Source organism: Scyliorhinus torazame, chromosome 17, assembly GCF_047496885.1.
Source record: "Scyliorhinus torazame isolate Kashiwa2021f chromosome 17, sScyTor2.1, whole genome shotgun sequence".
Classification (NCBI taxonomy): domain Eukaryota; kingdom Metazoa; phylum Chordata; class Chondrichthyes; order Carcharhiniformes; family Scyliorhinidae; genus Scyliorhinus; species Scyliorhinus torazame.
Genome location: NC_092723.1, coordinates 140,317,274 through 140,341,823, shown reverse-complemented (window position 1 = coordinate 140,341,823; position 24,550 = coordinate 140,317,274). Strand labels below are relative to the sequence as shown.

At 51.3% G+C, this 24,550-nt stretch overlaps 1 protein-coding gene and 1 long non-coding RNA gene across 2 annotated transcripts in view; one reads left to right on the top strand and one right to left on the bottom strand.

The window, feature by feature from the left end:
• The window catches only part of usp31 (ubiquitin specific peptidase 31), a 202,524-nt gene extending 188,256 nt beyond the window's left edge, over positions 1 to 14,268 (bottom strand). The window contains exon 1 of the mRNA XM_072481189.1: positions 13,031 to 14,268. Within this exon, the coding sequence (XP_072337290.1) occupies positions 13,031 to 13,735 (705 nt within the window). The 5' untranslated portion in view covers positions 13,736 to 14,268. The remainder of the gene's footprint in view (positions 1 to 13,030) is intronic.
• Positions 14,269 to 17,601: 3,333 nt separating this feature from the next.
• Positions 17,602 to 23,061, top strand: LOC140394201 (uncharacterized). The gene is made up of 5 exons (XR_011935829.1): positions 17,602 to 18,386; positions 18,937 to 19,183; positions 20,078 to 20,152; positions 20,415 to 20,597; positions 20,678 to 23,061. It is a non-coding gene; the product is annotated as an uncharacterized lncRNA (long non-coding RNA).
• Positions 23,062 to 24,550: the final 1,489 nt, after the last annotated feature.

Here is a 24,550-nt window from a genome sequence, read left to right as displayed (position 1 = left end):
GTCACGGCAATGGCAAGGGAACTGAGGGGTTCATGGAACAAATGGGGGGGGGGGTTGACCCCTGGAGAATCAGTCGGCTGACGGGGAAGGAGTTCTCGTTCTATTCACATGTTCACAAGGTTTATTCTCGTATTGACTTCTTTATTATGAGTAGGGACTTTTTGGAGGGGGTGAGGGATACAGAATACTCGGCGATCACTATTTCAGACCATGCTCCACATTGGGTCGACCTGCAGGTCTGCAAAGAAAGTTACCAGCGCCCGCAATGGAAGTTAGAGTTGGGATAGTTGGCAAATGAGGGCGTGTGTGAGAGAGTGGGGAAATGCATGCAGAACTACCTGCAGGTCAACGATACAGGGAGGTCTCAGCAGCGGTGCTCTGGGAGACGCTGAAGGCGGTGGTGAGAGGGGAACTGATCTCAATCCGAGCCCATAGGGACAGAACGGACAGGGCAGAGATGGACAGACTGGTTCAGGAGATGATACGGACGGACAGGGAATATGCAGAGTCCCCGAGGGCAGAGCTAATTAGGGAACGACGGAAACTGTAGGCGGAGCTGGGGGCGCTATCCACTGGGAAGGCCGTAGAGCAGCTCAGAAAGGCAAGGGGCACGGTGTAGGAGTATGGGGAGAAAACCAGCAACTTGACAGCAACTTCGGAAGAGGGAGGCGGCCAGGGAAATAGGGACGGAGCAGACGGGGCAGGGAATCGGGTTGGAGAGCCGGCAGGATTGAATAGAGTATTCAGGGACTTTTACAGCAAGCTGTAGACCTCGGAACCCCACAAGGAGCCGGAGGGCATGAGGCGCTTCTTAGATGGGCTGACCTTCCCAAAGGTGGGCAGGGGGATGGTAGAGGGGCTGGGGGCCCCGATTAGGGGTGAAGAAGTGATGGGGGCCTGAAGGCCATGCAGTTGGGTAAAGACCCGGTGCCGGACGGGTAGCCAGCGGAGTTCTACAAAGAGTTCTCGAGGATAGTGGGGCTGGTGCTGGTTAGGGTGTTTAACGAGGCGAGGGACAAAGGGGTGGTACCCCCGACGATGTCGCAAGCCACCATCTCGCTAATATTAAAACGGGATAAAGATCTGGAAGCCAGTGGGTCCTATAGGCCAATCTCCTTGATTAATGTTGACTCTAAACTACTGGCCAAGATCCTGGCGTCCAGAATGGAAGACTGTGTACCGGAGTGATTGTGGAGGACCAAACGGGGTTTGTAAAGGGCAGGCAGCTGGTAGCCAACCTAAAAAGGCGACTCAGTGATTATGATGCCCCCGGAGGGCAGAGAGGTGGAGGTAGTGGTGGCAATGGATGCTGAAAAGGCTTTTGACCGGGTGGAGTGGGACTATTTATGGGAGGTGCTGGGACGGTTTGGGTTTGGGGAAGGCTTTATGGACTGGGTTTGACTGCTATATCAGGCCCTGGAGGCTAGTGTAAGGACAAACAAGACGACATCGGAGTATTTCCAACTATACTGTGGGACAAGACAAGGATGCCCCCTTTCTCCATTGCTGTGAGCATTAGCCATAGAACCGCTGGCAATTGCTCTGAGAGCGGCAAGGGGATGGAAGGGAATGGTCGGGGGGGGGGGGGTCTCGCTCTACGCGGATGACCTGCTTTTGTACGCGTCGGATCCAGTGGCAGGGATGGGCGGGATTATGGAAATCCTAGGGGAATTTGGCCGGTTTTCGGGGTACAAGTTGAGTACAAGTTTTCGGGGTACAAAGAGTGAGATGTTTGTGATGCAGGCGAGGGGTCAGGAGAATAGGCTGAGAGATCTACCGTTTAGGCTGGTTGGGGAAAGTTTTAGGTATTTAGGGATACAAGTGGTGCGGGACTGGGGCAGGATGCATAAATTGAACTTGTCTAGGCTGGTGGAGCAAATGAGGAGCGAGTTTCGGAGATGGGATGCGCTCCCGCTGTCACTAGCGGGGAGAGTACAGACGGTGAAGATGACGATCCTCCCGAGATTCCTGTTTATTTTTCAGTGTCTCCCTATTTTCATTCCACGGTCCTTCTTTAAAAGGATCAATAAAATCATCCTGGGATTTGTTTGGGCGGGGAAGTCCCCGCGGGTAAAGAGGGGGATGCTGGAACGGAACCGTAGCGAGGGGGGACTGGCGTTGCCGAACCTCAGCAACTACTACTGGGCGGCTAACATAGCTATGATAAGGAAATGGATGGTGGGTACGGGGTCGGTTTGGGAGCGAGTGGAGGCTGCTTCGTGCAAGGGCACCAGCTTGGCAGCCCTGGTCACGGCTCCTCTGCCGCTCCCGCCAGCCAGGTACTCTACCAGCCCTATAGTGGTGGCGGCTCTGCGGATTTGGGGCCAATGGAGGAAGCATGCGGGGGAAGTGGGAGCATCGGTCTGGTCCCCAATATGCGACAACCACCGATTTGTCCCGGGGAAGATGGACGGCGGGTTTCGAGCGTGGCGGAGGGCTTTGAGCGTGGCGGAGGGCAGGAGTGGGAAGGATGGGCGACTTGTTACTGGAAGGGAGCTTCGTGAGCATGAGGGCGCTGGAGGAGAATTTCGGGTTGGCAAGGGGAAATGACTTTCGGTACTTGCAGGTGCGGGATTTCGTATGTAGACAGGTCCCGTCCTTTCCACGCTCTCCACCAAGGGGGATCCAGGACAGGGTAGTTTCCAGGGGAGAGGTAGGAGAGGGTAGAGTCTCGGATATTTATAAGGAGCTTATGGGAGCGGAGGTCACAGGGACCGAGGAACTGAAACTCAAGTGGGAGGAGGAACTTGGTGGGGAGTTGGAGGGAGGCGTATGGGCAGACGCTCTGAGGAGGGTAAATGCACCCGCAACATGTGCCAGGATCGGCCTGATTCAGTTCAAGATAGTTCACCGGGCCCACATGACGGTGGCCCGGATGAGTAAATTCTTTGGGCTGGAGGACAAGTGTGCTAAATGTGCGGGAGGATCAGCGAACCATGTCCACATGTTCTGGGCAAGCCCAAAATTCAGGGGTACTGGCAGGGATTTGCGGACATCATGTCCCGGGTACTGAAAACAGGGGTGGGGATGAGTCCAAAGGTGGCGATTTTTGGGGTGTTGGAGGACCCGGGAGTCCAGGAGGAGATAGAGGCCGACGTTGTGGCTTTTGCTTCCCTGGTAGCCCGGCGACGAATACTGTTGGCCTGGAGGGACTCAAAGCCCCCAAAGACCGAAGTATGGCTGTCGGACATGGCAATCTCCTAGACTTGAGAATAGAGTGTACAATTTCAAAATTTGCACTGGACATAAAACAAGTCCTGTATTTTGATCCGTGAGAATAATGATAGACTTTAAGATAACAGGCGGCTGGTGGAATAGCCAGACAAAGGGCAGATTAAATTTAATGCGATGAAGTGATCATTTTGGAACGAAGAATGAGGAGCAGCAAGCATACAACTCCATAGGGAGATGCAGGAACAGACTTGGGGTATACGTGCAGAAATCGTTGAAGCTGGCAATGCAGGCTCAGAAGGTGGGTAGAAAGGCATACAGGGTCTAGGGCTTTATAAATGGAAGCATGGAATACAAAAGCAAGAAAGTTATGATGAACCTTTATAAAGCTCTGGCGCCACTTCAGGGGGTGTATGTGTGTGATTCTGGGAAGCGCACTTTAAGGAAGTGAAGGTTACAGAGAGGGTGCAGAAAGGATTTACAAGAATGGTTCCAGGGTTGAGGGAGTTAAGTTATGTGATCATCAATTGGAGGAGATGTGGTTGTTATTAACCTTGTCTTCTGTAAGGAGAAGCGATTTAACAGACGTGTTCAAAATCATGAAGGGTCCAGGCAACGTATATGGGAGAGAAATAGTTCCCATAGGTGGAAGGGTCAAAAACCAGAGAGTGCTCATTTCAGGTGAATGGCAAAAGAACCAGTGGTGAGATGAGGGGGCTACAGAGAAAGGCAGATGAGTGGGACTGGCTGCGTTGCACTTGCAGAGAGCTGGCCACACCCAATGGGACAAAAGACCACCTTCTGTGTTGTAACCATTCGAAAATTCTATGAATTTAACAAAGCAGTGAACAAACAATTCTTAGCGTCCTGTGCCAGGCTCAGCCTGATACAATTTATGGTGGTCCACAAAGCACACATGACTGTGGCCCGCTTGAGCAGGTTCTTTGAGGTGGAGGATAGCTGCGGGCATTATGCAGGGGGTCCTGCGAACCATGTTTTGGGCATGTCCGAGACTGAGGGGTTTCTGGCAGGGGTTTTCTGATGTCATGTCAGAGGTCTTAAACATGAGGGTGGTGCCGAGTCCAGAGGTGGCGATCTTCGGTGTGTCGGAAGACCGGGGAGCCCAGTGGGTGAGAGAGGCCGACTTCCTGGCCTTTGCCTCCCTGGTGGCCTGGAGCCGGATCTTACCAGGGTGGACTCGGACCCCCCGAAGTCGGGGGTGTGGGTTAGCAACATGGCGGGGTTTCTCAGACTTGAGAAAATTAAGTTCGCCTTGAGGGGTTCATTGCAAGGGTTTGTTCAGAGGTGGCAACCGTTTATCGACTTCGCCGAGAAGAATTAAGCTGTCAGCGGGGCATGGGAGAGACAAGTAAGGGCAGGAGAACCAACGGAGGGGTGGTTGGGGAAGGTGACACTGTTTTTGTAAGCCATGTTTGCTGGGACTTGTGCTCGGAGGGTTGGGGGGGGGTTGTTGGTTATATGTCTGTGTTTTTCTTTTTGTTGAAAATTTGATGTGTAAAATTGTTAAAATTATAAACGCCTCAATAAAATATTTTCTAAAAAAAACAATTCTTAGTTCATGAATTTGTTTGGCCAATGCAAATATCCCACAGATCAGAACCATGCTCTGCCAGTTGGTTAACGATATTTGAATAATGCAACTGTAATTACACTAGTAACTTTACAGCGACAGAAACGCACGACATTTCAACATCCTGGCTCATAGTGAATTTCATATCAGACCAGTAACAAATTTCAGTGGTCTGTTATTGGGTATATTTAATGCAGGATATTATCTTAATTAGTAAATGTTTACCAACAATATCCAGAACGGAGAGACTGACAGAACCCAAAGCCATCTCACTGGCGATCAGAAGGCAGCGGAAATTGCAATTGCTTCTGTACACCCACATTATCCATGTATAGAATTTACAGCGCAGAAGGAGGCCATTCGCCATTGGGTCTGCATCAGCCCTTGGAAAGAGCACCCTATAGAAGCCCACACCTCCACCCTATCCCCTTAACCCAGTAACCCCACCCCACCTTTTTGGGCACTAAGGGCAATTTGGCATAGCATATCCACCTAACCTGCACATCTTTGGACTGTGGGAGGAAACCGGAGCACCCGGAGGAAACCCACGCAGACACAGGGAGAACGTGCAGACTCTGCACAGACAGTGACCCAAGCCGGAAATTGAACCTGGTACCCTGGAGCTGTGAAGCAACTGTGCTAACCACTGTGTTACCATGTTGTAGTGAAGTGTTTCGACCAGGTTATTATACAAGCTGCTTGTAACACTGGAAACAGATACAGAAAGAAATGGGAGATCAGATGAAAAATCTTCTCCTCCCTTTCACCCTTGAAGCCAAACATTAGATGAATTTGTGGAGCAGGCACCCACAAAAAAGGTATAGAATAGAATAGAATTTACATTGCAGAAGGAAGCCATTTGGCTCATCGAGTCTGTACTGGAATTATTAAGTCGGATTGCTGATGGAGGGTACACAGCCAAAAGCATAGTGACCCCCTGGATTGGCTAACATCTGAACATTTCCCCAGCCAGCAACCTCCACCCAAACAACAATGTTGGGTGTAATTTTACTTTCCCTTTGCCTTTCTTCAAGGCATAGCCTCAAAATAAGGGGAAGTAGATTTAGGACTGAGTTTAGGAGGAACTTCTTCACCCAAAGGGTTGTGAATCTATGGAATTCCTTGCCCAGTGAAGCAGTAGAGGCTCCTTCATTAAATGTTTTTAAGATAAAGATAGATAGTTTTTTGAAGAATAAAGGGATTAAGGGTTATGGTGTTCGGGCCGGAAAGTGGAGCTGAGTCCACAAAAGATCAGCCATGATCTCATTGAATGGTGGAGCAGGCTCGAGGGGCCAGATGGCCTACTCCTGCTCCTAGTTCTTATGTTCTTATGTTCAATATAAATTCCCTTTATGTGGTTGTTTCTTGGTTGCTCAGCTCTGTACCCTCTCAAGGGGCAAAAATATTTTTATGACAGCACACTGTATTCTGCCGAGATTCAGCGCACTGCATGCAAACTGTAGGCTGAGATTCAGACTACATGGTCATAAAATATTGCAAGAATAACCTTAAACGATTTGTCCAACATTACATAGCAAGCAGATTATAGGTGTGATTCAGACACAGGCTGCATGCTCTTTTGTGAAGCAGCTGCTATTTTAATCCAAACCAGGAATTCATCACTAGGCTGCAGTGACAGAAAGATGCTGGGAATAACATTATGTAAGATTTGCACCAATTACTGATGAAGACAGCAAAATATGTCATCATTGCACAGTTCCCAAGGAAATTGTTTTGCAACCCAATGGAAAGACTATCTGAAAGGGGCTGTTTAGCACAGGGCTAAATCGCTGGCTTTGAAAGCAGACCAAGGCAGGCCAGCAGCACGGTTTAATTCCCGTAACAGCCTCCCCGAACAGGCGCCAGAATGTGGCGACTAGGGGCTTGTCACAGTAACTTCATTTGAAGCCTATTTGTGACAATAAGCGATTTATTTTCATTTTCATACAGACAAATGTATTTTGCAACAGCAACTTGCATTTATATAGCACCTTTAACACAGCAAACACCCCAAGGCACTTTCCAGAAGCGTGATCAAAAAAAATCTCAACACCAAGTCACATGTGGAGATACTAGATCAGGCGACCTATTGCGTGGTCAAAGACAATATTTTAAATAAGAGAGAGGCAGAGAGAACAATTTTAAGGAAGGAATCCCAGAGTTTGGGGCCAAGTTAGCTGAGGCACTGTGGCCAACGGAGAGTAAAATAGGGAATGCTCAAGATAATTGGAGATATGCAAAGATTTCACAGGATTAAAGAGCCAGAGGAATCCAGAGCGATAGTGAAGAGCAAGACCATGGAGGATGTGAATTTTAACATTGGCTCCTGTTCTGGCAAAGTCTTAATGTGGCTGAACAAGTATTATTGTAAATGAGGAATTGGTATGAGCTACGATGTGGGATGCAGACCTTAAGTTTAAGGAGGTTGAAAGATAGGAGGCCAGCTAAGAGTGCATTGGAATAGTCAAGTCTGTAGATTATAAAGGCATGAGAGTTTCAGCAGCAGATGAGCTGAGCAAGGAGTTCATAGAATTTACAGTGCAGAAGGAGGCCTTTTGACCCGTCGAGTCTGCACCGGCCCTTGGAAAGAGCACCCTATTTAAGTCCACACCTCCACTCTATCCCCGTAATCCAGTAACCACACCCAACCTTTTTGGACACTTTAAGCATGGCCAATCCACCTAACCTGCACATCTTTGGACTGTGGGAGGAAACTGGAGCACCCAGAGGAAACCCACGCAGACACGGGGAGAACATGCAGACTCGGCACAGACAGTGGCCCAAGCCAGGAATCAAACTCAGATCCCTGGCGCTGTGAAGCAACAGTGCTAACCACTGTGCTACCGTGCTGCCTGAGTTGAGCAATGTTCCCCAGTGGAAATAGCCATCTTCACGATGGTGCGAGTATTTAGGTAAAACCTCATCATAGGGTCAAATATACAGAGAGTACATAGAACATACAGTGCAGAAGGAGGCCATTCGGCCCATTGAGTCTGCACCGACCCACTTAAGCCCTCACTTCCACCCTATCCCCAAAACCCAATAACCCCTCCTAACCCTTTTGGACACTAACGGCAATTTAGCATGGCCAATCCACCTAACCTACAAGTCTTTGGATTGTGGGAGGAATCCGGAGCACCCGGAGGAAACCCACGCAGACACAGGGAGAACGTGCAGACTCCACACAGGCAGTGACCCAGTGGGGAATCAAACCTGGAACCCTGGAGCTGTGAGGCCACGGTGCTAGCCACAATGCTACCGTGCTGCCCTGAATAGAAAGGTAGGAGGCCATTCGGCCCTTCGAGTCTGCTCCACCATTCATTTTGATCATCCAACTCAATAGCCTAATCCCACCTTTCCCACATAGCACGTGGGCGAAGGGGATCAAACGATATGGCTAACTGCTTCTTCGTAACATACATGTTTTGGCCTCAACTGCTTCCTGTGCTAACAAATTCCACAGGCTGACCATTCTCTGGGTGAAGAAATGTTTCTTCATCTCTGTCCTAAACGGTCTACCCCTTATCCTCAGACTGTTACCCCTGGTTCTGGACAACCCCACCATCGGGAACATCCTTCTTGCATCTACCCTGTCTAGTCATGTTAGAATTTTATAGGTCTCTATAAGGCCCTCCCCCTCATTCTTCTGAACTGCAGCGAATACAATCTTAACCGACTCAATCTCTCCTCATACATCCATCCTGCCATGCCAAGAACCAGTCTGGTAAACTTTCGCTGCACTCCTTCTAGAGCAAGAACATCCTTCCTCAGATAAGGAGACCAAATCTGCACGCAATATTCCACGTGTGGCCTCAGCCAGGCCCGCCAGGCCCAGTAAAATTTCAGCAAGACATCCCTGCTCCTGCACGCGAACCCTCTCACAATGAAAGCCAACATACCATTTGCCTTCTTTACCACCTACTGCATGTTTACCTTCAGCGATTGGTGCAACAAAGACACCCAGGTCTCATTGTACATTCCCCTCTCCTAATTTATGGCCATTCAGATAATAGTCTGCCTTCCCATTATTGCTACCAAAATGGACAACCTTGCATTTATCCAAATTCTACTGCATCTTCCATTCATTTGCCCCCCCACTCAACTTGTCCAAAATCACACTGAAGGATTTCTGCATCCTCCTCACACCTCACTCTCCCATTCAAGTTTGTGTCATCTGCAAATTTGGAGATATTACATTTTACGCCCTCATCTAAATCATTAATGCATATTGTAAACAGCTGGGATCCCAGCACCGATCCCTGTGGTATCTCACTAGTCGCTGCCTGCCAATTTAGAAAAAGAGCCATTCATTCTTACTTTTTTTCCTGTCTGACAACCAGTGTTCTATCCATCTCAATAAACTACTCCCAATCCTGTGTGCCTTAATTTTACACGCTAATCTCCCAATCCTGTGTGCCTTAATTTTACACGCTAATCTATGTGGGTCTTTGTCAAAAGCCTTCTGAAAGTTCAAATAAACCACATACACTGGCTCCCCCTCGTCAACTCTACTCGTTACATCCTCAAAGAATTCCAGTAGATTTGTCAAGCATGATTTCCCTTTCATAAATCCATGCTGACTCTGTCCGATCCTGCTGCTGTTTACCAAGTGTTCTGCACCAGAATCTTAGATAATGCTATCTATAATTTTCCCCACTACCGACGTCAGGCATGACACCAAGGTTGCAAACATTTAGTTCAGACTCAAAACAGTTGGAACTGGCAGTTAGGGAACAACGGGGACAAAGGCTTCCCAATACTTAGTTGGTTGGAGGAGTCCAAAGAGATGGTGGTCAGCTAAAAGCTATTTCAAAATTAACAAGCAAGCCTAAAGAGGGAATTTATGCGTGGAGTCAGAGGAAATGGGTGAGATTCTTAATGAGTACAGAGAGTAGCAATGGAAGGATGCTTTTCTAATTGGAGGGCTGTGACCGGTGGTGTTCCACAGGGATCAGTGCTGGGACCTTTGCTCTTTGTAGTATATATAAATGATTTGGAGGAAAATGTAACCGGTCTGATTAGTAAGTTTGCAGACGACACAAAGGTTGGTGGAATTGCGGATAGCGATGAGGACTGTCAGAGGATACAGCAGGATTTAGATTGTTTGGAGACTTGGGCGGAGAGATGGCAGATGGAGTTTAATCCGGACAAATGTGAGGTAATGCATTTTGGAAGGTCTAATGCAGGTAGGTAATATACAGTGAATGGTAGAACCCTCAAGAGTATTGAAAGTCAAAGAGATCTAGGAGTACAGGTCCACAGGTCACTGAAAGGCGCAACACAGGTGGAGAAGGTAGTCAAGAAGGCATACGGCATGCTTGCCTTCATTGGCCGGGGCATTGAGTATAAGAATTGGCAAGTCATGTTGCAGCTGTATAGAACCTTAGTTATGCCACACTTGGAGTATAGTGTTCAATTCTGATTGCCACACTACCAGAAGGATGTGGAGGCTTTAGAGAGGGTGCAGAAGAGATTTACCAGAATGTTGCCTGGTATGGAGAGCATTAGCTATGAGGAGCGGTTGAATAAACTCGGTTTGTTCTCACTGGAACGAAGGAGGTTGAGGGGCGACCTGATAGAGGTATACAAAATTATGAGGGGCATAGACAGAGTGGATAGTCAGAGGCTTTTCCCCGGGGTAGAAGGGTCAATTACTAGGGGGCATAGGTTTAAGGTGAGAGGGGCAAGGTTTAGAGTAGATGTACGAGGCATGTTTTTAACGCAGAGAGTAGTGGGTGCCTGAAACTCGAGGTGGTGGAAGCAGGGACGATAGTGACAATTAAGGGGCATCTTGACAAATACATGAATAGGATGGGAATAGAGGGATACGGACCCAGGAAGTGTAGAAGATTGTAGTTTAGTCGGGCAGCATGGTCGGCACGGGCTTGGAGGGCCGAAGGCCTGTTCCTGTACTGTACATTTCTTTGTTCTTTGCATCGGTATTCACCAAGTAGAGGGACATGATGGATGTTGAGGCTAAGGATGGATGTTTAAATACTCTAGATCAAGTCGGCATAAGGAAGGGGGAAGTTTTGGGTATTCTAAAAGGCATTAAGGTGGACAAGTGTCCAGGTCCGGATGGGATCTATCCCAGGTTACTGAGGGAAGCGAGGGAAGAAATAGCTGGGGCCTTAACAGATATCTTTGCAGCATCCTTGAGCATGGTTGAGGTCCCGGAGGACTGGAGAATTGCTAATGTTGTCCCTTTGTTTAAGAAGGGTAGCAGGGATAATCCAGGGAATTATAAACCTGTGAGCTTGACGTCAGTGGTAGGCAAACTGTTGGAGAAGATACTGAGGGATAGGATCTATTCACATTTGGAAGAAAATAGACTTATCAGTGATAGGCAGCATGGTTTTGTGCAGGGAAGGCCAAGTCTTACAAACCTAATAGAATTCTTTGAGGAAGTGACAACGTTAATTGATGAGGGAAGGGCTGTAGACGTCATATACATGGACTTCAGTAAGGCGTTTGATAAAGTTTCCCATGGCAGGTTGATGGAAAAACTGAAGTCGTATGGGGTTCAGGGTGTACTAGCTAGATGGATAAAGAACTGGCTGGGCAACAGGAGACAGAGAGTAGTGGTGGAAGGGAGTGTCTCAAAATGGAGAAAGGTGACTAGTGGTGTTCCACAGGGATCCATGCTCGGACCACTGTTGTTTGTGATAGACATAAATGATCTGGACGAAGGTATAGGTGTCCTGATTAGCGAGTTTGCAGATGATACTAAGATTGGTGGAGTTGCAGATAGCGAGGAGGACTGTCAGAGAATACAGCAAAATATAGATAGATTGGAGAGTTGGGCTGAGAAATGGCAGATGGAGTTCAATCCAGGCAAATGCGAGGTGATGCATTTTGGAAGATCTAATTCAAGAGCGGACTATACGGTCAATGGAAGAGTCCTGGGGAAAATGGATGTACAGAGAGATCTGGGAGTTCAGGTCCATTGTACCCTGAAGGTGGCAACGCAGGTCGATAGAGTGGTCAAGAAGGCAGACAGCATGCTTGCCTTCATCGGACGGGGTATTGAGTACAAGAGTCGGCAGGTCATGTTACAGTTGTATAGGACTTTGGTTCGGCCACATTTGGAATACTGTGTGCAGTTCTGGTTGCCACATTACCAGAAAGATGTGGATGCTTTAGAGAGGGTGCAGAGGAGGTTCACCAGGATGTTGCCTGGTATGGAGGGTGCTACCTACGAAGAAAGGTTGAGTAGATTAGGATTGTTTTCGTTGGAAAGACGGAGGTTGAGGGAGGACCTGATTGAGGTCTACAAAATTATGAGAGGTATGGACAGGGTGGATAGCAACAAGCTTTTTCCAAGAGTGGGGGTGTCAATTACAAGGGGTCACGATTTCAAGGTGAGAGGGGAAAAGTTTAAGGGAGATGTGCGTGGAAAGTTTTTAACGCAGAGGGTGGTGGGTGCCTGGAACGCTTTGCCAGCGGAGGTGATAGAGGCGGGCACAATAGCATCATTTAAGATGCATCTAGACAGATATATGAATGGGCGGGGAACAGAGCGATGTAGGTCCTAGGAAAATAGGTGGCAGGTTTAGAGAAAGGATCTGGATGGGCGCAGGCTGGGAGGGCTGAAGGGCCTGTTCCTGTGCTGTAATTTTCTTTGTTCTCCATCTGGCCGAGTTATTGTGAACGTGTGTGTGTGAGTTGGCTGGGATGGGGGGTGGTCAGTCCCAAAATATTAAACGTGAAAGAAATTTGCATTTATAAAATTCGCATCACATCCTCAGGATATCCGAACACTGTGACCTGACAAACACTGCAGCCAATTTGGACACAGCAAGATCCCACAAATAATAATAATATTTATCTGTGTCGCAAGTAGGCTCACAGCAACTAGATCTTGTTCAGGTTTCGGAGGGTGGCTAATCGGAACCCCCTAAAATAATAGAAAATACTCCAGCAACTCGGCAGAATAGTAGTTAGTGCAAGGTGTCGTGCAGTCTCGTCAAGCTGGTAACATGCAAAGCTTTCTTCTAACCGGGAGAATTGGAATCAGGGTCAGGCAGTATAAATAAAGTACTGCCAGAATGAAACTATAATTTATTATCAAGTGAACGCTACATCCTAGAAGCTAATCATCAGTCGATCCTTAATCTGGAGGAGAAACTGGCCGCCCTTGCTTCAAAAATCTGTCTTACTTAGATATACATTTTAAAAAGGGCACAAAGAACCTCAGCCTTTCCTGACGAGTTTCTTTGCTGTGTTGGACAGGTATTAAAGGCGAAGCTCCAGCCGTGACAGTCTTACCTTAAACTCGCGGCTGAGCTGCGGGGTGTACTCTGAAGTCCAGATGGCTCGGACCAAAGAAGCGAGCTGCTCAGTGACCTCTCCTCTCGCGTCCGCCTGGCCTTTGGGTCGGAATAAAACCCCGTTGGATTTGGACGTCTTGTCCTCCGCCGCCTCTCCCTCCTGGCCCCGGGTCTCTCCCCCCTCGGGGAGATCCAGTCCGCTGGCCGGCCGCTCCCGGTACTGCTCCAGGGCCAGGAACTCGGCGAAGAGCTCGGTGTTGCTCAGGCACTGAAGCACGGCGTTCATGAAGCAGGTGTTGCCGTGGTTCTTGAGGCCGGCCACCCCGGGCGGCTGCCAGCGATCCCCGGAGAAGCAGCTGTCGGACGAGTCGCTGTGGGCGGCGGCGGCGGCGCCCCGACCGGCGGCAGCGGCGGGGTGGATGCCGCTCATCATCATGATGATGGAGGAGGCCGAGGAGACCACCCCGACCCCGGCCCCCAGTCCGATCCCCATCCCCATGGCAGCGCCGGCCTCGGCTGCTCGGAAGCTCTTGAAGCCGCCGTCGTCCTTCTCGTCCTCGGCCGCCTCCTCGGTGCCGAAGTGCGAGAGGGTGGACAGAGTCTTCAGCACCCGGCTCATAAAACTGCCCACCGAGCGCGCCGAGCCACGCCGGAAAAGTTTCTTACTAAAGGACTTCTTCTCCTTAGCTGCCGCCTGAGACATCTCCCCACCCCCCAAAACCAACTCGGCAACAACAATAATAATAATGAGACTGTGGATTAAAAGTTCAGCACCTCCCCAAAAATTGCAATTGCAAAAAGAAAATAAATGGTTTTTTTTTTATATAAAAGGTACAAATTGCGAAACGAAATCAGAGGGGGGAAAAAACAATTTATTACAAACTTAAGAAATCCAACATTTCCAAATTGTAATTTTTTTTGAACTCCAGGTAGTTTTATTTTACAAACTGAGAAACGAAATAAAACAATTTGTGGAGAGCAAAACAAAAAATAGTTGGGGCACTAATAGGGCGCAAAAAAAACCAAAACCAAATCTGCGAGAAAGTGTTAAGATTTGCAAAATGCAATAAGTTGGTGAGAGAGTGGGTGGTGGTGAGAGAGTGGGTGGTGGTGAGAGAGTGGGTGGTGGTGAGAGAGTGGGTGGTGGTGAGAGAGTGGGTGGTGGTGAGAGAGTGGGTGGTGGTGAGAGAGTGGGTGGGGGTGAGAGAGTGGGTGGGGGTGAGAGAGTGGGTGGGGGTGAGAGAGTGGGTGGGGGTGGTGGTGGTGAGAGAGTGGGGGGGGGGGGGTGGTGAGAGAGTGGGTGGGGGGGGTGGTGGTGAGAGAGTGGGTGGGGGGGGGTGGTGGTGAGAGAGTGGGTGGGGGGGGTGGTGGTGAGAGAGTGGGTGGGGGGGGTGGTGGTGAGAGAGTGGGTGGGGGGGGGTGGTGGTGAGAGAGTGGGTGGGGGGGGGTGGTGGTGAGAGAGTGGGTGGGGGGGGTGGTGGTGGTGAGAGAGTGGGTGGGGGGGGTGGTGGTGAGAGGGGGGGTGGTGGTGAGAGAGTGGGTGGGGGGTGGTGGTGAGAGAGTGGGTGGGGGGTGGTGGTGAGAGAGTGGGTGGGGGGTGGTGGTGAGAGAGTGGGTGGGGGGTGGTGGTGAGAGAGTGGGTGGGGGGGTGGTGGTGAGAGAGTGGGTGGGGGGGTGGTGGTGAGAGAGTGGGTGGGGGGGTGGTGGTGAGAGAGTGGGTGGGGGGGTGGTGGTGAGAGAGTGGGTGGGGGGGTGGTGGTGAGAGAGTGGGTGGGGGGGTGGTGGTGAGAGAGTGGGTGGGGGGGGGTGGTGGTGAGAGAGTGGGTGGGGGGGTGGTGGTGAGAGAGTGGGTGGGGGGGTGGTGGTGAGAGAGTGGGTGGGGGGGTGGTGGTGAGAGAGTGGGGGGGGGGTGGTGGTGAGAGAGTGGGGGGGGGTGGTGAGAGAGTGGGTGGGGGGTGGTGAGAGAGTGGGTGGGGGGTGGTGAGAGAGTGGGTGGGGGGTGGTGAGAGAGTGGGTGGGGGGTGGTGAGAGAGTGGGTGGGGGGTGGTGAGAGAGTGGGTGGGGGGTGGTGAGAGAGTGGGTGGGGGGTGGTGAGAGAGTGGGTGGGGGGTGGTGAGAGAGTGGGTGGGGGGTGGTGAGAGAGTGGGTGGGTGGGTGACGAGAGAGGGGGTGGGTGGGTGGGTGACGAGAGAGGGGGTGGGTGGGTGGGTGACGAGAGAGGGGGTGGGTGGGTGGGTGACGAGAGAGGGGGTGGGTGGGTGGGTGACGAGAGAGGGGGTGGGTGGGTGGGTGACGAGAGAGGGGGTGGGTGGGTGGGTGACGAGAGAGGGGGTGGGTGGGTGGGTGACGAGAGAGGGGGTGGGTGGGTGGGTGACGAGAGAGGGGGTGGGTGGGTGGGTGACGAGAGAGGGGGTGGGTGGGTGGGTGGGTGACGAGAGAGGGGGTGGGTGGGTGGGTGGGTGACGAGAGAGGGGGTGGGTGGGTGGGTGGGTGACGAGAGAGGGGGTGGGTGGGTGGGTGACGAGAGAGGGGGTGGGTGGGTGGGTGACGAGAGAGGGGGTGGGTGGGTGGGTGACGAGAGAGGGGGTGGGTGGGTGGGTGACGAGAGAGGGGGTGGGTGGGTGGGTGACGAGAGAGGGGGTGGGTGGGTGGGTGACGAGAGAGGGGGTGGGTGGGTGGGTGACGAGAGAGGGGGTGGGTGGGTGGGTGACGAGAGAGGGGGTGGGTGGGTGGGTGACGAGAGAGGGGGTGGGTGGGTGGGTGACGAGAGAGGGGGTGGGTGGGTGACGAGAGAGGGGGTGGGTGGGTGACGAGGGGGGTGGGTGGGTGGGTGACGAGAGAGGGGGTGGGTGGGTGGGTGACGAGAGAGGGGGAGGGTGGGTGGGTGACGAGAGAGGGGGAGGGTGGGTGGGTGACGAGAGAGGGGGAGGGTGGGTGGGTGACGAGAGAGGGGGTGGGTGGGTGGGTGACGAGAGAGGGGGTGGGTGGGTGGGTGACGAGAGAGGGGGTGGGTGGGTGGGTGACGAGAGAGGGGGTGGGTGGGTGGGTGACGAGAGAGGGGGTGGGTGGGTGGGTGACGAGAGAGGGGGTGGGTGGGTGGGTGACGAGAGAGGGGGTGGGTGGGTGGGTGACGAGAGAGGGGGTGGGTGGGTGGGTGACGAGAGAGGGGGTGGGTGGGTGGGTGACGAGAGAGGGGGTGGGTGGGTGGGTGACGAGAGAGGGGGTGGGTGGGTGGGTGACGAGAGAGGGGGTGGGTGGGTGGGTGACGAGAGAGGGGGTGGGTGGGTGGGTGACGAGAGAGGGGGTGGGTGGGTGGGTGACGAGAGAGGGGGTGGGTGGGTGACGAGAGAGGGGGTGGGTGGGTGGGTGACGAGAGAGGGGGTGGGTGGGTGGGTGACGAGAGAGGGGGTGGGTGGGTGGGTGGGTGACGAGAGAGGGGGTGGGTGGGTGGGTGACGAGAGAGGGGGTGGGTGGGTGGGTGACGAGAGAGGGGGTGGGTGGGTGGGTGACGAGAGGGGGGGGGTGGGTGGGTGACGAGAGAGGGGGGGGTGGGTGGGTGACGAGAGAGGGGGGGGTGGGTGGGTGACGAGAGGGGTGGGTGGGTGACGAGAGGGGGGGGTGGGTGGGTGGGTGACGAGAGAGGGGGTGGGTGGGTGGGTGACGAGAGAGGGGGTGGGTGGGTGGGTGACGAGAGAGGGGGTGGGTGGGTGGGTGACGAGAGAGGGGGTGGGTGGGTGGGTGACGAGAGAGGGGGTGGGTGGGTGGGTGACGAGAGAGGGGGTGGGTGGGTGGGTGACGAGAGAGGGGGTGGGTGGGTGACGAGAGAGGGGGTGGGTGGGTGGGTGACGAGAGAGGGGGTGGGTGGGTGGGTGACGAGAGAGGGGGTGGGTGGGTGGGTGGGTGACGAGAGAGGGGGTGGGTGGGTGGGTGGGTGACGAGAGAGGGGGTGGGTGACGAGAGAGGGGGTGGGTGGGTGGGTGGGTGACGAGAGAGGGGGTGGGTGGGTGGGTGGGTGACGAGAGAGGGGGTGGGTGAGGGGGTGGGTGACGAGAGAGGGGGTGGGTGGGTGGGTGACGAGAGAGGGGGTGGGTGGGTGGGTGACGAGAGAGGGGGTGGGTGGGTGGGTGGGTGACGAGAGAGGGGGTGGGTGACGAGAGAGGGGGTGGGTGGGTGGGTGGGTGACGAGAGAGGGGGTGGGTGGGTGACGAGAGAGGGGGTGGGTGAGGGGGTGGGTGACGAGAGAGGGGGTGGGTGAGGGGGTGGGTGACGAGAGAGGGGGTGGGTGAGGGGGTGGGTGACGAGAGAGGGGGTGGGTGGGTGGGTGACGAGAGAGGGGGTGGGTGGGTGGGTGACGAGAGAGGGAGGGGGTGGGTGACGAGAGAGGGAGGGGGTGGGTGACGAGAGAGGGGGTGGGTGACGAGAGAAAGGGTGGGTGATGAACTTTAAGGCGGTGTTTTAAACAGGGTCTGGGTCAAGTAGCAGCGGTTCCGGGGTGTCCAGCGCGCGAGCAGCCGGCCGGGCGGCCTGACCCTGCCCGGGCTGACCCCCGGGCCCGGCTGTCCACCTCAGCGAGGCGCCCGGTCCATGAGGGGCCGCTCGGCCGCACTGCCCGGCTGCCTGCCTCTGTCGGGGATCGGCATCGCCCCTCTGCCCCCGGGCGGGCCCGGACTGTAGCGTGGATTTTATTTCCCCTCCTCCCGTTTTAAATCCCTCTCTGTTTCTGGCTTCTCTCACTCGGCGCGGCGGCTCGGTATTCAATTCGATCCGCGCGGAGGCCGGAGGCCTGCGGGCTGGCAGACGCCGTCCGAGCCGGTCTTCCGCGTCCGACTCATTTTTCTCCCCGAGAGCCCCGGCGTGCTGCGCGAGACGGCCACGGCTCCCGACGGCGAGGCCTTCTCCCACTAGCAGCGGTCCGCTCGCAGCGCCCAGTCGCTTTCCTTAACCATCGCTCCGGAGCGGCTGATCCTCCCCCACCCCCTCCCGGTGGGCGGTGCCCTCCGCCCCTTCGCCATGGCGACCGCCGCGTCCTCGCCCTCCTCGCGCTCTCATTGGTCCCTTCGAACTCACCCTGCTTCTGATTGGGCAGAGATACTGTCAATCATCCGCCCCACCCTGTGACATTGGGGCGAAGGGGAGAGGACAATCCATTTAAACCTCTTCACTCACCTGAGGAAGGAGCAGCGCTCCGAAAGCTAGTGACATCGAAACAAACCTGTTGGACTTTAACCTGGTGTAGTAAGACTTCGTACTGTGCTCACCCCAGTCCAACGCCGGCTTCGCCACATCATGAATCCATTTAAAGGGGAGGGACATTATGGACACCATCTAACAATATTGGCTTCTTCCCGCATAAGGTTATGAAGGTTCCTTATACAGTTTATATTCCAACGCATTCACAGACTGCTCCAGAGGTTCTACCTCTATTTCCCTCCCATGCACCATATTTTCATTACCCAACAAATAATCTGCATTAATATTGCACCTTTAACACAGCAAGAATGTCACATCTGTCACCGGACAAATTTGACATTGAGTCACATTCGGTGATTTTAAGATCGCCTGAGCAAAGTAAAACTTGCTCTGATAGACAAGTTCTAACGAGCTCTTAAAGGAGGGGAGAGATAAAGGATTGGGGAGTGAATTCAAGTGCTTTGGGGCCCAGACAACTGAAAGCACTGGAGATTGGGGATGCTAACAAATTGGAGGAAGGTAGAGTTCTTCCTCGGTGCAAGTCGGGCTTGAACTCACAAACTTCTGAATCGGGGGGGGGGGAGTTCTGCAAGTTTACAATATCGTGATTTCCAATAAGTTTTCTTATTGGCAGATAACAAGCAAATGTCTCAGTCACAAAAACATCTATTGATGTGCGCCTAATCTCATTTATTTGTTGTTCCATTTTCCAAGGAGAAAGTCAGAAGAAAGCTAACCCAGTAGCATGGTCATGGTTTGATTTGAATGCAATATCCGAAAGTTGGTCAAAACAGGAAACCAACATTGGTGTTACATCACTGCCCACAAGATTAATGCTCCAGAGTGATAGTGGGTACCTACTGATATACAGAAATGACATGACATTTCATCCAACACAATGATTGTATCAGAGATGTTACAGTAAAAGCTGACCACAAGAACCACACCATGCAACCAAGGGGTGAGTACTCAGCAATACAAAGCAAAGTGGTATTCTCAGCTGTTTAAAGTGTTATTTGATTGTATACTTTGGGTGGAGATTCTGGCTTGAAAGCCAAGTCAGTGTGAGAGGAGGAAGGCATTTACTTGCATTTCTGGATAAAATGTCAGCATCAAGCACAACAGGACAAGCATAACACAAGTTGTGATGAATTTCGAATTGTTTTGTTTCATTTTCCGATGTTTTTTTAATCCTAAACAAGATACATTGCCAATGTCACAAAAGTTTAAGTAGCAAGGAGTTCTTTCTATTGGAACACATTGTGCGTCACTGTCAATGCCTGGTTATACCTGAGCCTACAGAAGCTTGAAGATTTAATGAGTCATTGCAAACATAAGTGCTGATTGGGAGTATGAACCCAGGATTGCGATAATATAATTACCCAGATACATTGGTATTTTGCAACATCAATTGTGACTAAGAAATTTTCACGACTATTGCGAAAGATCAGGGGAGTGGGACTAATTGATTGTTGTTTCACACAGAAACAAACAGTAAATGCTAGAAATACTCAACACACCAGGAGTGAAAGAAACAGAGTTAACATTTCAATTCTAAAAAAAGATCATTGACCTAAAACGTTAACTTTGTTTTGTCTCCTACTGCCTAACCTCTGTGCTGTATGATTTAATAATAAAATTAGGTTTCCCTGATAACCTAACCAAGAAGGAACAAAAGGTTTACCAGAAGGTCCCTGAAACACTACCAGATTCGTTGCTGTCTCTGGTGAATTATCAGACAGTAGGCACCTTGAATTACTGATTAATGGAGACAATTCAACACAATGTTATACATATGCTGAACCTATTCTGTAAGTTACCAGAAAAGATGAAAAATACTATTATATTTCTTCAGAAGGAATTGCAGCATGACCAGGTGGACCAGCATTCAGTGTCAGAAGAAGACCAATGATCTCCACCAGGCTCAAGGGTAAGTTACCACCTCTCTCCTGGCATCAATTTCACCTGCCACCCCTCAAATTCCCAAACTCCCCCTTACAAATAACTGGCACTGGCTGACACCTCTCACCCTCCCCACATCCAATCTTCGTGGTTGTTCCTCAGCACCCCCTGGGTACCCACCAGCACAACCCCTTCATGTCCAGTTGTGGTGTCCACACTTGCCACCTGCTATAGACCCCCCCCAATCCATGAAGTGCATGGTTCACAAAGTCCTCTCTTTGTCCCCGCAGGAGAAGATAGTCCATAATAAGTGGGAAAGAGCCAAGACAGGGCTGCGGAGTATCAGAGATCCGATTCCTCACCACTATGGGGAATGGGTCCTGGAAATCGAGGGGTTGTCCGAGGTGAGAGCAGTCACTGACAGAGGGTTGGCCTGCGCCGCAGAAGTGAGGATCCGCTGCCCTTTCATCCAGGTGACCTGTTCCAACTGAATTATTCATGTCAGACAAAATGATTCTTCCCTCTCACTGACCACATGTCTATTCTCTTATAGGATCTCCATCTGATGGTTCCAGGTCATCCGAAGTCCCCACCACCACTACCACTCAAGAAAACACCTTGGAGGAGTGCTCCGAGGAGACGACCATCGAGGAATCATAGCTATCACCCCCATCTTTCACCAGCGCAGAGACACACACCTCGGTCGATGATGTTAGTGGGCAGATTTCTGGGGCACAATCTGGGGAGTGATGTCAGTGACATTCCAGCTGATGTCAGTGACATTCCAGCGAGTGCATAGCCGACTGGAGGAATCGTTAAGGCTGTAGGCGCAGGACATGATGCTGAAAATGCGTGGCACCGAGGCCAACACTGCTAGGTGGTAACCACAATGGAAAGCCTGCAGCACGAGGTCAGCATCTTGAGTGGTGGTGTCCAAGGCATGGCTCAGTTAGTGACAAGAATGGCTGAGGGCCTCGACATCATGTGCCAATCGCTGAGGGACAGGTCACTTACGCAGGTGGATATTGCCGAGGCACTGCAGAGCATTTCCCAGTTGCTGAGGGACATGTCCCAGGTACAGGTCATAGATCATAGAATTTGGTGGACATTGCCGGGGCACTGCAGAATGTGGCTCAGTCACTGAGGAGCATCGCTGAGGACATCATGGTGCAAACAACGGGAGGCGACATGACGGCAGGGCCAGATGATGCAGAGGTCTCTGGAGCTCACTCCAGCTGTCCCTCCATCCCATGGAGACCCCTAGGGCCCTGTGGGCACCATCAGGGAGGAAAAAGAACTGGACGCCAACCCGGGGCCTGCCATCACGGAGACGAAGGTGGTCTCCAGCTCTTCCGAATCCCCCCCCCCCCCTCCTGACACTGGCGCATCTTTAGGGCAGCAGGCAGAACAGGGTAAGTCGGCCAGGGTCCTCCGGCTCCAGGCCCTCCAGAGGACATCCGCCATGGGCATCAAAGGCCATAGGGCACGAAACGCAGCAGGCTGCCTCCACCTCTTATGTGTATCTTATGCAGAAGGAGAGAGAGAGGGAGACCTACTATCAGTTATGGCTTCCACCTCAGGACCCTCAAATCCCTCAAGCCCCCCTCACCTTTACGTATCCCACTTGCTCTCAGAGTGCCATTCCCGAACCAGTTGTGCTGGAAAACCTTGCTCTGCATGCTCGCCCCCAGCCACAGCAGGAACCCCTAGACCCCAGACCCCTTCCAGGAACATAGAGGATACAGTGCTCAAGTGCTCTCCCCTGATCCACACATTCACCCTTTGGCTGCAGGAGGATCCCCAGTGATGAAGCCCAGCTCTTGAGTGTTTGATTGTTTGCTGCTGCCTCTATGGTGCTGACACTTCTGAAGGTCAGGAAAACTGTTCAGGCTTCAAAGTTTGATTGAAATGCGATGCAATAATTATCATCTGAGACATGGCATGTGTACCCACGAGAAGCTACTTCAGTTATATTTTATTGACAAGAACGGTCAACATTAACAAAGATTTGAAAATCAACTATGTAACACTCCACATATCACAGTAACCATTATTCAACAAGAAAACATCAGCGTTCCACAGTGGTAGCAATGCAATGTGGTAGCAATACAAAGTTATAACAGCTCATTTTCACAAAGAAACCAAATACATGGTATCACCAATTGCAAGTTCCTCAACAGAAACGAAAGATAAGCCTGAGAAAGTATTATCATGTCCAGAACTTTGCTGTAGAAATGATCTGTCCATCAATGTGTTACTTGTTGGTTGTTCCATGTACCAGTTCATGTCCATCCATGAGCCACAGCTGTGCTAGCCCTCCCACAAAGCTCAATCCTATCGGAACCAAATCCTGGCATTCAAGATGCAGTAAAACAGTACCAGGTCCTGCAGAGCCTTCTTGCTTCAAACCTGATTGCCTTCAGGACTCATATATGCCCCTGAGGCCTGTGTTCCAGGTTCCACATATCTTCAAAAAACTGTCCTTCTTTCAGGCTACTGAAAAAGAAAGAAACAGTAGCAGCAGCCTCCAGGCATTTGCAGCTACAAGCCGGAGCAAGCAGCCAGCACAACCTGCAGCACTACAGTATTCTAAATGGGGCCTAACTAATGCTTTATAAAGCTTCAGAGTACATCCCTGCTTTTATATTCCAAGCCTCTTGAGATGAATGACAACATTGCATTTGCTTTCTTAATTACGGACTCAACCTGCAAGTTTACCTTTAGAGAATCCTGGACTAGGACTCCCAAGTCCCTTTGCACTTCAGCATTATGAATTTTGTCACCGTTTAGAAAGTAGTCCATGCCTTTATTCTTTTTTCCAAAGTGCAAGACCTCGCACTTGCCCACGTTGAATTTTATCAGCCATTTCTTGGACCACTCTCCTAAACTGCCTAAATCTTTCTGCAGCCTCCCCACCTCCTCCATACTACCTGCCCCTCCACCTATCTTTGTATCATCGGCAAACTTAGCCAGAATGCCCCCAGTCCCGTCATCTAGATCGTTAATATATAAAGAGAACAGCTGTGGCCCCAACACTGAACCCTGCGGGACACCACTCGTCACCGGTTGCCATTCCGAAAAAGAACCTTTTATCCCAACTCTCTGCCTTCTGCCTGACAGCCAATCGTCAATCCATTTTAGTACCTTGCCTCGAATACCATGGGCCCTTATTTTACTCAGCAGTCTCCCGTGAGGCACCTTATCAAAGGCCTTTTGGAAGTCAAGATAGATAACATCCATTGGCTCTCCTTGGTCCAACCTATTTGTTATCTCTTCAAAGAACTCTAACAGGTTTGTCAGGCATGACCTCCCCTTACTAAATCCATGCTGACTTGTCCTAATCCGACCCTGCACTTCCAAGAATTTTGAAATCTCATCCTTAACAATGGATTCTAGAATCTTGCCAAAAACCGAGGTTAGGCTAATTGGCCTATAATTTTCCATCTTTTTCCTTGTTCCCTTCTTGAACAGGGGGGTTACAACAGCGATTTTCCAATCCTCTGGGACTTTCCCTGACTCCAGTGACTTTTGAAAGATCATAACTAACGCCTCCACTATTTCTTCAGCTATCTCCTTTAGAACTCTAGGATGTAGCCCATCTGGGCCCAGAGATCTATCAATTTTTTGACCTCTTAGTTTCTCTAGCACTTTCTCCTTTGTGATGGCTACCATATTCAACTCTGCCCCCTGACTCTCCGGAATTGTTGGGATATTACTCATGTCTTCTACTGTGAAGACTGACGCAAAGTACGCAAATGCTTCCACTTCTTCAATAAAATTTAAATCTTCCAATTTCACTCCTTCCACTGGTATTCCTGATAATGTATCCACTGTCATCTGGTACTTCCCTTGAATGTACTCAATAACTGAATCATATCTCATGGGTCTCAGTCTAAAATGTTGAATTCTGGGATTAGGCATTTCTTCAATTTCCTTTCGGTTAAGACGAGGAACAAAGGTTTATGGTTTATGAGAACCTCCCATGGCCCATGTGGCAGCAAATTCTTCTTTCTCAATGGTTGCATACCTCTTCTCTGTGTCCATGAGAGACCTTGAGGCATAATAAACTGGTCTTCTTTGTCCATCTTTTTGAACCGGAATATTGTCACAAGTAGGCTTCAATGAAGTTACTGTGAAAAGCCCCTAGTCACCACATTCCGGCACCTGTTCGGGGAGGCCGGTATGGGAATTGAACCCGTGCTGCTGGGCTTGTTCTGCATTACAAGCCAGCTGTTTAGCCCACTGTGCTAAACCAGCCCCTGAAATAGCACTGTGTCCAAGCCAGTGGATGATGATCGACTGCTATAATTGTTGGCACTTTGGGTAGTAGTGTACGCAAATTTCTGGTGAATTCTTTACGTGTGTCAGCCCGTGCAGTTGTTTAAGAGATGTTAATGTGTTAAACTGTGAAAATTACAAATGCTTC